Below are 13,134 nucleotides of genomic sequence, written 5' to 3'. Positions count from 1 at the left end.
CAGGTCTGTACTCAGCCATGTCAGTCTCTTGCCTTCCTTTCCTGATTTCTTACACATAGGATTCAAGAGCTGTTGCCCTCTATGTGAAGTGTCATTAAAGATCTGCCAGCTTTATTAACTTGTTTCTAATCAGCAAGGACCTCTCCAAAGGCACAAATGTTTATATAGACAGCAGCCTTGTGATCACATCAACATCTTTCAGCACCGTCAGCCCCATATATTTGATTAATGTATCAAAAAGTAAAAGTTAATGCATTTGAACCCGTATCTATAAAGGTGTTGCCACCAAGGTATTAGAAACCATAGAGAGTATATGCCTAAATCACGTTGTGGATCTTGGTCTTAGCAATGTATTGGAAAATATTTGGCCAGAAGATGGAAATGACCCTAGTTAGAAACCACAGAAGGGGAAGAATACCTGCATGTGTCGCATGTAAGACAGTAAGATGACGCAACCATGAAAAAGCAAATGTCATCCTGAAGTACAGTAAACAAGACATTTCCAGTAAAGAAGCCTTCCCTTAAATACTTTTCTGTAAGGTGCAGATGATATTTTTTCAGAACACAGTGGGAACGCTGATCTGCTATACTAAAGATACATTAATTTAAACTAGAAGACATACATATGGAATAGCAACTAGGATAACACCAATGGATAGCTGATCGTAAAATAAGAGCACAAAGTTTGTTCCATTTAGAAGAAGAGATGCTGAATGATAAGCTTACTGCTGTTTCTGAAAATATCTGGGAGGGAATAAGGTAATGTAAGGAAAAAAAATTGTAGACAAAAATAAAGAGAGATAAAGACAGAATAGCTAAATCAAGGCTGAAATGTTGTTGTTAAAACTGGGACAGACACAAGATTATAGGGACCATCTCATTGGGAGTCAGCTCAAGACTCCCTCTAGCCCAGGCTCCAACAGTGTCTACGAGTGGATGCACAGGAAGGTGTGGGAAGAGCAGGAGAAGCATACACAATATGTCACCTCGAGTACACCTCCAGACCCAACTCTTCGTGACTCACACGACGTTATGAGCTGGAGGTGGTTTCCTCTATTCAGGACCCATCAAAGAATTTCTCTTCTGTGAACTAATTCAGACACCACCTGGGCCAATGTGAATTTTGAGCATCCACAGCATGTTATGGCAAGAAGTTCCCTGGGTCCACAGCCACTCACATGAAGTATCACCTTCTTTTGTTTGTTTCGATCTTGGCTTCTGTTGGCCTCATTTCATGCCGCTTTTATATTGGAAGATGCAGTGAACAAAATCAGCTCCACAGAGCTGAACAAAATCAACCCCCAGAGACCATTCATAATTTCATTGTCCTCTTCCTCATTCCCCTTGTTTGCCTCCTTTCCAAAATGGAAACTAAATTGTTCCATGCATTGAAGATGATGGACCTTTATCATCCTTGCTCCCTTCTTCTGAACTTCTTTCCTGTCTTCCTGTGACCTGCAGAAGATAGATGTAGGAGGAAATAAACTGAACATATTATAGCTTGGTGAATTTATGTTAAGAATTGTAAGATGTGCTGTTCAGGGTCCAGAGTATTTGGTTTCTCCAAGGTACCTTTAGATCAGTAAAAGTAATCCAGAGTTAGTTACTTCTTGTTTCTAAATCCAGCTGAGCCTATAAGGTATTTGGGAAGGGGTGCAGACACGCAAATTTTGAAGGGTTCTTTCTCTATGAAACTAGTCTGGAGGTCCACATTCTCTGTTTGAATTGATCGTCACTGACGGAAGACCCTAGACAGTTTCCTGATGAAGCAGACTGAGCTGTGGCCTTTATAGCACACGATCTTAGCAATGGACTGTCACAGCCCTCAGTCGATGGCAATTTCTCTGCTAAGAAATAAAAGAAGGCCCAGTAGTGATGATTGTCCTGAAAGCTGAGTGGCCCCCAACAGACGCACCAACACGGCTGTGGCCTGGCCCGTCTGGAGCAGTGAAAACCAGTCTGAGGGGTCAAGACAAGCCAGAGAGCCAGCCACTGGTGGAGCAGCCTAGACAGTCACGCAGCAGATTCTTGGTTTGTCGCTTTATGAAGACTTGGTGGGGCCCCAGTCGCTCACAGCGCAGGCACTACAGGTGAGACCTTCCAGCCTGGACACTGGAAGCCCTGATGTGAGTCAAGGTGTTGGCAGGTTACACGTGCTCAGGCTCTGGGCTCTGTGCTGAGGACGGGACTGCGGTAGAGAGCAGAGAACAGGCTGTGCCTCCTCGATCGTGCCCCCACACGCCCCCGGTGTCACCCACTGCCTCCCTGCATCTCCTGCCCAGCCCTGTCCCGGCCCACCACAGCCCTGCCTCTCGCTCCTGCCGACCCCTTCCCATTTGCCCGGGCTCCCGTCACCCGTTGCTTTCCCCTCAGCCCCCCTTACCCCGGGGCTCCAGCCCTTCCTCCCGCTCCGCACCGACCACCTTCTCCCCGCCGCTGCTCCCTGGCCCCTCCGTACCCCGTGCCCCCGCCACGCCGCCCCGCTGCCCGGGGCTGCTGCGGGGCCGCGCTCTGCCGCGCGCTCCGGTGGCGGGGCGGGGATGGGGGCGGCGGGGGGAGCGGGGGGCTGAGGGCGGCGCTGGGTCGGGTTTCAGCAGGAGCCGCCGCGCCGAGCCAGCGCCGACCCGCCGCCTGCCGCCGAGCGCTCCGCGGGGCGACCGCGGCACCGGGGCGGCCGCCGCACCGGGAAGGCCGGCACGCCGGAACACCGGGGCGGCCGCGGCACGGCAGGGCACCGGAGAGCTGCGGGTACCGGAGAGGCCAGCGGTGGCGAAGCGACCGCGGTATCGGAGCGCACCGGGGTACCGGCGCGGCTGCGGGGCGTCTCGGCGGGGCCGGGTCCTGCGGGATGTGAGCGCCGCCGGCGCGGGACGTACGGTGTAAGTGCCAGCAGCGCCGGGCACCGGCCCGCTCCGGCTGCCCCGCCGCCCGCCCCGGTCCGCCGCACGTCGGCAGCGCCGCACGGCGGGCCGGTCCGCACACGAACCGGGACCGGGACCGGGACCAGAACCGGCATCGGAACGGGGACTGAGACCGGGACCGGGCGCTTTGTTCTGCCTCCGCTGCGCAGACAATGGGGCGGGGGGGGGCGGGCGGGGGGGGGCGCGCCCACGGCGGCGCAGCACCACGGATCCGCGGCCGGACCGGCCTCGCCCCTGGCGCGACGGCAGCGGGGCCGCTGCTGGCAGCGGGCGAGCGGGACGGGGCGGGCGCGGGACCGGACCGGCGCCGCCGGTGCCGCCGCAGGGGCAGCGCCGCCGAGGGGCGGGCGCGCAGTGGTCGCCGCGGAGGCGCCGGGCGGGGGCTGGGGGGGCCGAGCGTAGCGGGGGCCCGGGGCTGGCAGGGCTCCGGCACGGCGGCCGCACCGTGCCGGAGCTCCCCCCGGGGCCGGGCTGTGCGGGGGGACGGGGAGCAGCAGCAGGCGGTGGGCCCGGCGGCTGGGGAGCCCGAGGCGGGGCGGGGAACCCCGTGAGCCTGGGGGGCCGGGCTGCTTGGGAGCTCTGGGGCAGAGAAAACCCCGACAGCCTGGGGGCACCGGTGGACAGGGAGCAGAGAGAGCCTTGAGGCACCTCAGCGATGGGCATGCGGGATGGCAGGGGCCAGGTCAGCGCTGAGATGCATGTAGGCTGGGATTGTGGGAACTGGCTGATGCATGAGGAAATTTTATTAGAGCTTCCTTTGTGGGGGAAGCGTTTTCAGAGACATGACAGCCTGCGGGAAGCTCCAGTGTGGCACAGAAATGGGATGCACAGGGATGCAGTGGAGCTTGACTGCATCCTCATGAGAGGATGGTCACCGCCGTTGGCCACCACTCAGACCTGTTGTCAGAGGGAGCTGAGGCTGTGTGGCAGGGCTAGGAGTGAGCAATAGAGTGCTGGTCCTGAAGGCCTGGGTGGGAGGTGGTAGGAGGGCTAGGCGGCATGGAGATTGACTGTAGATAGCAGGGGTTGAAAGTGAGTCGTTAGCCTGAGGCTGCACTGGAGGCAAGCCTGGGCTGTGTCTGGTTCTGAGGGCAGATAATCTGAAACTCCAGAGACAGACAACTGTGTGGATGTAGGAGAGAAAAGCATAGTCCAGGTCAGTGACTGGTGCTCAGCAAAGATTAAAAAGGCTTCTGAATCCTTCCTCATCTGGACTGAAGTCTCAAAAAGATCATTATGTGAGTCATGGCCTCTCATGTGAGACTTTGGGTATGGCACCAGCAGCATCTGCAGCTTTGATGGAGCTTTTGCACAGCAAGCACTCTGACATCTGTTTGTGGCATGCACAGTGGGTGCCGTCTTTCCAGCTTCTCTGCTGGGGCCGCTGTGGGCCTGCTTCCCCTTCCTCATGGCTGACATGAGATGTGAGGTGCCCACTGGCAGGCAGGCAGGGATGCATGCAGTGGTCCCTCTCTAAATCTGTGTCTTTTTTGCTAAATGTGACTTATCTGCTAAGTGTAGGTTGGGATTTCCTGGTGCCGTTGGTCTGTCAGCCCTGGGCTTGAAGATGCTTGTGTATATTGCAGCTCACTCCGTTTTAGCTAACCATCCTGTCAACCTCCTTACTATGGCTCTGGACCCCAAACGCCTCTCTGGACAGATTCTCATGCTAGCCGTTTCCTTCAGAGGATTCTGCTGCCATTTTTTACTAGGGAACTCAGTGCCCGATGGTGGGAGGGACAGAGAGGGAGCAGGGCAGTCTGGCTCACATTACACAGGCTGGGCCTGGACCAGTCAAGCCAGCCCCTAGCGCTGGGCTATCTGCTAATTAGAAGCAGCTGTTCAGATATGGTGACTCTGCATCCACTGAGGTCACTGCAGTCTTCCTCTGTGACCCAAGCCTGCAAGCTTCACAGGAACAGAGGGCTGCTAGTACCATGGATGGCCGTCTGCCCATCCTGCACTAGTGCCATTTGGCAACCTGGCTGCTGCATCTCTTGCTGAAGAGGTAACTAGGCTCTGGAACTACCCACTTGTATCCAGGGAGGATGGAAATGAAGTTTACACAGACCTTCATCACCAGCTCCCTACCCCAAGGACCATAACTTGTGTTCCCTGGTTGTGCCAGTGCTCTCAGCTGCTCTTCACACTCCACAGATTCTTTTTCCAAGTTTCTCTCCTCCCTACCAGCAGCCCACAAAGCCTTGCTGCACTCCCTTCTGTTTCTCAAGAGCCACATCACTAATCAAACCAGGTGGGTTTTTTCACTGTATCTGTCCCCTGATCTGTTCCAGGCACCACCTAAGACCTTTCAGCTTCATCCTGTCCTCAGCTACTGAGATTGCCCGAGGGAGCCTTGTCCCTCTGTCTGTTTTTCTACTCAACTTTTTATTTAGTTTTTGTCTAACCTCCTGCCAAGGCTTTAAACCCGCTGCCCCATACCTCCCCATGACCTGAGTGGCAGGGGCACAGTTAGGATAGTGCAGCTTCATCACAGAAGCAAATTGGGACCCCGTTCCCCAGCTCTGCACGTTCTGGATGTATGCAGTTACCCCTCCAGCTGGGTAGCTCCACCTCGCTCCAACAGAGAGGTACACAGACCTGTCTAGGACCACTGAGTGCAGATCCCCAGCTAGCAGCCCACAGTGATAAAAGTACCTTCTTTTGACTTCTGCTCCTGAGACATAATGAGGATTCATATTTGCAAGGTGGAAGAAGAAGAGTAGGTGGATTTATTTGCCATGGATCTCAGACACTGGATGCCCACTGAAATAAACAAACACTTATTTATATGTAGAAAACACTTTTAAATGTTTTTCTTTCTGTCACTAACCCAGGGTTTCCACAGGGAAAACCAATCTGAACAGCTGACCTGAGGTGAGAAAGAGGACTCGATTATTCCTGAGTCCTGTGTCGCCCAGAAAGAGTTAACACTGCTGGAGGGTTCTTTAGATCAAGGGCTGACATTCTTAGTCCCCAAACTAGGCAATGTCAGCCACCTCCATCCCCCAAGACAGGGAGGTTCCTGCTGTCCTGCGCCTGACATGAGCGGCTCCTGAGTGTGGTTATGGGACCAGCAGCAAATGCTTTCAAGAGAGTCCAAGTGTGAGCTCATGCTGCCGCCATCCCTGCAGACCACTAAGCCTCGTTTACCGGGGGCCGAAAGCAGCACTGGGACTGGTGTTCTTCATGTCCTCCTTGACTGCTGTGTTTCTCTGGCTGTTCGCAGGGAGGGTGGGCAGAGCCCTGGAGGGCTGACAGCCTTTGGGCACTGGGAGCGTGTCCAGCAGTGGTGTTGCTGCAGGGAGCCGCTCCTCCCTGCTCGTCCCTCCCCCACTGCTGCAGTGAAATGAAGCTACGGCAGGGGGAAATGGAGTGAAGGAGCCAGAATGAGCAAGGAGCAGTGAGAAGGAGACAAAGGAGGAGAGTAAGCAGTGGAGGGTGTGGGACCGGGAAGGAGCCAGAGCAGCTGGCAGTGAGAGGGAGTTGCTGCGTTCCTACTGTACTGCCACCACCCTCCATGGTACCAGCTTGGGGCATCCACAGATCTCTGTGCCAGGCCAAACAATGGGGCCTGTCTGATTTTATCCTGGGCATTCCCAGCTGTGGGTACATCCTCTGCAATACAGCCATTCTGATTTACTGTTCACTGGATGTAAGCCCGCTCCAGTTCTGCTGCTCCCTCCCGGGGACACCAGATTTGCACTTCACGGGGTTTTTGGCACCTATTTCCCTGTGGTCCTTAAAGGCACGCTGCCAGGGCCAGGGGCTGGAGGGGTCTCAGAACGGTCACTTGTTCAGCTCTCTCCCAATTTGAGACCAGCTTTTTTCAGGGTGGAGAGGTGCTAGGCTGTTGTTTGTCCAAAAATCTCTGTGGTCTTGCAGACAGCCTCTCAGCCTCCCAGGAAGCATTCAGCTGTTAAAGGCACAGGAACACTGCTCTAGGGCAGCTGGATCCAGTGTTGCCTGGAGGGTGGGTGGGTGGAAGAGTGCTTGGCTGTGCAGGAGAGAGCCTCTGTGATATAAGGTACTAGCTGCTAACCTCAGTGCACTGTCAGGTGTGACCTGCTTGGCTGACTTTAGGTACTTCCCTTCTGGGCACACTCTGCTCTGATGCATTTTCACCTTCGCTCTTTGTGAGGTATAGGTGATACAGGGCAATCAGGCAGCAGGTACGTAGCAGATCTTCCCTCTCCAGGATTTTTTTTTTCCTTGTGCTTCCTTTGCTGCTCCCTCCTAACCAGCATCCTCTGGTCTGCATTCCATGCAGGATTAAAGCGCACACTGCAAAGGAGATCTAGCCACGCTCTGCTCTGCAAGTCACTAGCAATGGAGCAGATGAAGGGGTCAGCCGTGCTTCTGCTGGAGCTGCTAATTCTTGGGGGTCTGAGAGCAGGGAAGGGTTCTGCTGTCCTGGGCACCTTGGATCTACAAATAGATGAGGAGCAGCCAGCTGGCACCATCATTGGGGATATCAGTGCTGGCCTGCCCCCTGGAACTAGTGCCTACATGTATTTCATCTCAGCACAGGAGGGCAGCGGTGTCACCACTGACTTGGGGATAGATGAAAACACCGGTATCATCAAAACAGCTCGTGTCCTGGACCGAGAGACTCGGGACCGCTACAGCTTCATTGCTGTTACCCCGGAGGGCATTACAGTAGAAGTGAACATTCAAGTGAATGACATCAATGACCATGCTCCAGCCTTTCCCAAACCACACAGCACCTTCCAGATCCCAGAGCACACACCCATTGGCAGCAGATTTCCTTTGGACCCTGCCTTTGATGCTGACAGTGGTCTACTCAATACACAAGGCTATGTGATTAAGGGAGAGAATGTGGGACAGGCCTTCCGCCTGGAAACACGTCGAGGACCCAATGGGGTCCTGTATTTGGACCTGGTGGTCAGCAATGTCTTGGATCGGGAGAACCGCTCATCGTACTTGCTGCTGTTGGAAGCCTATGATGGTGGCTCTCCTCCCCAGACTACCCAGATGACACTGAATGTGTCCATCCAGGACATCAATGACAATGCTCCTAGCTTCAATCAGAGCCGTTATCATACTCTCATCTCAGAGAACTTGAAACCTGGCAGTAGCATCCTGCAGGTCTTTGCCTCTGATGCAGATGAAGGTGACAATGGGGATGTGATTTATGAAATCAACCGGCGGCAGAGCGATCCTGACCAGTACTTCACCATTGACTCTCGGACTGGAGTCATCAAGCTCAACAAGGGTCTGGACTATGAAGTAAGGAAGGTGCATGAGCTGGTGGTGCAGGCAAGGGATAAAGCTGTCCATCCTGAGGTCACCACAGCCTTTGTGACTATTCATGTCCGTGACTACAATGACAACCAGCCCACTATGACTATCATCTTCCTGAGCGAAGATGGCTCCCCTCAGATCTCTGAGGGAGCCCAGCCTGGCCAGTATGTGGCACGCATCTCTGTTTCTGACCCAGACTATGGCGAGTACTCCAACGTCAATGTCACACTGGAGGGAGGGGATGGCAAGTTTGCCCTCACTACGAAGGACAACATCATCTACCTCATCTGTGTGGACCAGCTGCTGGATCGGGAAGAAAGAGACTCCTATGATTTGCGGGTGACGGCTACCGACTCAGGAACACCCCCACTCCGGGCAGAATCAGCCTTTGTGCTGCAAGTGATGGATATCAATGACAACCCTCCACTCTTTGACCAGCAGGAGTACAAACAAAGCATCCCTGAGGTTGTGTACCCGGGGAGTTTTGTACTGCAGGTGACAGCTCGTGACAAGGACCAGGGTCCCAATGGGGAAGTGCGGTACAGTATCGTGCATGACCGTGACACCCACTCTAGCTGGTTTGCCATTGATCCTGCCACAGGTATCATCACCACCGCTGCCCCACTGGATTATGAGAAGGATCCTCAGCCTCAGCTGACTGTGCTGGCCACAGACAGGGGAACGCCTGCCCTCTCTTCTTCAGCTGTGGTGCATGTGGCCCTGCAGGATGTCAATGACAATGAGCCAGTGTTCAGGAGTAATTTCTACAATGTGTCCCTGAAGGAGAACACCCCTGTTGGGACCTGCTTCTTACAGGTAGGTACAACTGTCGGGAGCTGAGCTTGAGGAGGGCATGGCCAGGGTGGTGGAAGGCTTGGGATGGGAGACCTGCCACTGAAGGCTGTTCGGTGCAGTTGTCATGGCTTAGATGGGCACTGGTTGCAGCAGGAATGGTAGGACAGAGGTCCCTGTGCTCGGTGTGAGGCGGAAATGAGGCAGAGCCTGTTACACCCTTTCTGCAGGCCACTGCTGGGTTATGAGCACACCTCGAGGTGTAAAGCACAGTGTTGACCTCAGCTGAGATTGGAGCCTGCTGTGCCAGGCCTTGCTTGCAGAAATGTGGAGCTGCCTCGCAAGCCAGAACACTCAAAGTGGGTAGGACCTCAAGGAAGCTGCTTGTAGCCAAGCTGCTAACTTCTCTCTCCCCCTGTGAGATCATTAGCCTACGTTATTAGCATTTGTAAGGCTGGTTGTGAACATTAGCAATAATTATGAACAGTTGGTATTGTTACATCCTTGGAAACAGCATCAGCCTTCATGTAGGGAGAGGTCCCAGGTCTGGATGCCTGGAGAAGTGCTGCCCTGCTGACAGGTTCTGCAGACCCCAAGACACTCCAGGGATGCCTTTTGTGTTTTGTGTTTTTTGTGTCTCCTGTGTTTGTTGTTTCAATCACAGCTCAGGCCCTGGAGCCCTGGTTGCTGAAGGCAGGTGATGCAGCCCATCTGAGCCAGGATGGAGGGACACGGGGCTTGGGGCTGACAGGGGGGAGCTGGTGTGGTAGTGCAGCAAGACGCTGCCAACCAAAGCAGCATCCAGACTGTCCATCAGGACAAGCATCTGTGAAGTTTGGGGTACTTCTTTGCTGGAGTCGTGGGGTACTGGGATGTCTGGCTGGGGCTGGGAGGAGCTGTGGAGCCAGGTGGTGAGCAGTGCCCCTGGGGCCAGGAGGAAGGGGCAAGAGGAAGCAGGAATTCTGGAGTCCATGAGACAAGGCAGGAGGAGGCCAGGGAAAAGGGCTTCCAGGTGGGTCTGGAGGAGGCAGTGGAGCTTGCGAGAAAAACCCACCTGTGGGTATGCTGTGAGTGCACCACGGGGGCATGGTCGGGTGAGTGTGGGCCATCTAGGGTGTGTGAATGCAGGAGACTGGGATGGGAGTGCTGGAAAGAGGATCGTGGGGTGGGTGAGTGCTGGGGACAGGGGGTAGGAGCTGGGGGTAAGGAGGAGTTGTGTGGGAGCAAGGGACAGGTGTAGAACAGAGAAAGGACACGGGGAAGGTTTAGGATGGGGCAGAACTGGGGGGCTAGGAAGTGGGTCAGGGTTGGACTGGGGGGAAAGTCTGAGCAGAAGAAGTGGGTGAGGGATGATGAGGAAGGTTTAGGTGGGGAAAGATTTGAATCTGGTCTGTGCAGGGCAACACTCCACACTGTCCCAGCTGGGTGGGGATGGGGACAGGGACAAGACCAGGCCCGGGGACAGAGATGGGGAAGGGGTCAAGGGTGGGGGTGGGCTTGGGGACAGAGTCAGAGTGGAGGAGCCATGTGTCCCTGAGTGAGCATGGAGGCCCCAGGCGTGTGCAGGGATGTCTTGGCTGCAGCAGCCCCCGAAGGGAGGCCCCTTCTCTCTCCTTCTCCGTGCCTTCCTGCTCAGTGCCGCTTGCCGTGTGGGAAGGCGCTCTGGAAATGCAATCGGAGATGGCGGCTGGGCTCCTGACTGCGAGTGCAGGGACAGGCGGGACGGCGCATGGGACTTCTGGAGGAGCTGAGGCGGTGCAGGGCCATGGGGATGGCACAGAGAAGCTGGTCCAGCACCCGGCTGCCTGGCCACGGTGAGGCCAATGTAGCGCAGGGGCCAGCCCAGCTCCGCACTGCACAGGGAAAGGTGCTGGCCCGGCGGCCGGCAGCAACTGAGGGTTTGGCCAGATTTCGATGGTCTTGGCTCAGCCTTCATGTTTCGTTTGGAAACGGCGCGTCTGGGCTGAGCACAGGTAACTCCCGCGTGGCCTCGGCACAAAGCAAACAGCTCACACATCTGCTGCTGCTTCCTCTGAGCCGGGAAATGTGAGAGGATGGGAAAGGAGGCTGGCCAGGCTGCCGGCTCGGCACTGGGCCGCAGCAGGAGTAAGCCAGGTCGAGGAGCCTGGTAGAGCCAGGGCAGAGAGTCCAGGTCTCAGAGCACAGCTGCCTGGTGTGGCCACCCCTCAGCCGCGGCACCCCTGCTGCCCCAAACAGAAGGGCTTCAGAGGCGCTGTTAGGGGTCACACGGTAGCCAGCAGCTGGCACGGGGTTGCCCATGTCAGATGTGCTGCCCCACAGCCCCCGTGTGCAATTGTTCCCTCTTGACTCCATCTGTATGTGGCTTCTGGGCATCAGAGCTCACCCTGCCTTTGGAGGTTAAAGGGTCTCTGTCAAGGTCTGGATTTGGTCCAGACCCACATAATGGTCATGAGAGCTTAGGCCATGGGCAGGCCCTGCCAGTGTGATATGCAGGACACAGGACAGCCTCCAAGGTCAGCACAGAACTGAATGTGTTCGATTCACCATCAGACTGCCATGTTTCTTGAGCAAAACACCCTGGGAGGACCAGGTCTATTTTCAGACAGTGATGTCTGCTCTCCATGGGCAGGACAGAATGATGGAGAAATGGGGAGTCCATGCGCATGACCCAGAGAGACTTGAAGAATGGCTGCAGGTCTCCTGGTCCCTTGCACACCCCATCCGCTCTGCCAGGTCTGTCTTTGTCTTTGCTGTCTGAACAGAGATGAGCAGAGCAGGTTGCTGGCCTGCTCTTCCAAGAAAGAAAAAGGATCTCATAACATCTTCTTTATTTATTACTCATGTTTATCATGGGCCAGGTCCCACAGTAGCAGACTCTGCAGGAGCACTAAGCAAAGGAAATAGCAAACTGACAGTTCAAGTCTGAGATGAGAGAGAAACACCAGCAGAGAAGGAGCCCAGAGGATCAGTCAACATGACTAGAGCAGAAAGTAGAGCAAGGGACAGTCAATGACTGGTTGTCTTCGTTGCCCTCTATGGCCGTGGGTCGAAAATATAGAAGCTTTAGGGCTCATCAGGCTACATTCAAAGACTATGGTTGCATGATGTGCAGCACTGTTCTGGTGTAAATTCACCCTGATGGCTTAAATTTGTTTTAAACATTTGACTTTGTACCAGCAAGCTGCATGCATGGTCAGATATTGTCTTTCTGGGCCTTGCTAACTTCTCATGATAAATCAAGTATTGTCTGTCCTCTGGCAGCCAGCATAAAGCACAGAGAGCTGTGCAAGCCCAATGTTGTGAGCACAGGCAGATTTGACTGAAATGCGATTGAGATGAGATAGTGGATTATCGATTCTTGCACAGATCCAATATTAATGATTTTGGAACCAGGGTTTACATATTTCCTTTGCATCCATACACACAATTGTCGGGGAACAAGAACATCAGAAATCAAAAGCTGACCAGCAACACACCTGACCTACAGTCTTATCTTCCAGTTTTGAGGACAAGTGTGATAAGTTTTAAGCTTGAGTACTGATTTGTGATTCTGTGGGACCAACTATGCTGCATGCACAGCACCAGGACTGCCTCTTGGACTGTGCCTCAAGGTGGGAAGACCTGCATAGAATCAGAGAATCGTTTAGGTTGGAAAAGACCTTTAAGATCATCGAGTCCAACCGTCAACCCAGCACTGCCAAGTCCACCACTTAACCCTGTGTGATCCATGATTAAGGCTCAGACAGAGCTGTTCCTGTGGGATTAAATAGGGGCCATCACTGCATGAAGTGCTGTAGGCTAGACCAGGCCACATATACTGTATTTCTGAGAGTCTTGGCAGATAATCCTGATGCATCGGTTATGCTGTGAGAGGGCACAGGGAGTAGCCATACATGGGGACTAGAACAGCAAGAGGACTAACGCTCAGTGACTGCTGCCAAAGAGAGTGGCGGGAGGTGGGGAGGACATTACTACATGTATTCATTTTCCTGGGACAAGGGATTCAGCATTAACCTATTTTCAGATCTTTGCATGACATAGAGCAGGCCTCCCCCTCCTCGGAAATGAGGCGGCAATCTTCCTGAAGCAAGATGGGGAGACGCCTGTGAGCTTGCTGGGGAGCAGTGTGAGGAGAGGGAGTGCATCATGCTTCTGGGAGAGCAGGCTGTGATGT

The 13,134-nt window shown here is 54.6% G+C and overlaps 1 protein-coding gene across 1 annotated transcript in view; it reads left to right on the top strand.

Annotated features, from left to right (window-relative positions):
- The first annotated feature begins 2,639 nt into the window (after window positions 1-2,639).
- The window catches only part of DCHS1 (dachsous cadherin-related 1), a 55,827-nt gene continuing 45,332 nt past the window's right edge, over window positions 2,640-13,134 (top strand). Inside the window, exons 1-2 of the mRNA XM_037376133.1 lie at window positions 2,640-2,879; window positions 7,192-9,002. Coding sequence (XP_037232030.1) covers window positions 7,251-9,002 — 1,752 coding nt within the window. The 5' untranslated portion in view covers window positions 2,640-2,879; window positions 7,192-7,250. The remainder of the gene's footprint in view (window positions 2,880-7,191; window positions 9,003-13,134) is intronic.

This window comes from Falco rusticolus, chromosome 2 (genome assembly GCF_015220075.1).
Source record: "Falco rusticolus isolate bFalRus1 chromosome 2, bFalRus1.pri, whole genome shotgun sequence".
In the NCBI taxonomy this organism is placed as follows: domain Eukaryota; kingdom Metazoa; phylum Chordata; class Aves; order Falconiformes; family Falconidae; genus Falco; species Falco rusticolus.
The sequence above is the reverse complement of the archived record's forward strand: the minus strand, read 5'-3'. Positions and strand labels throughout refer to the sequence as shown.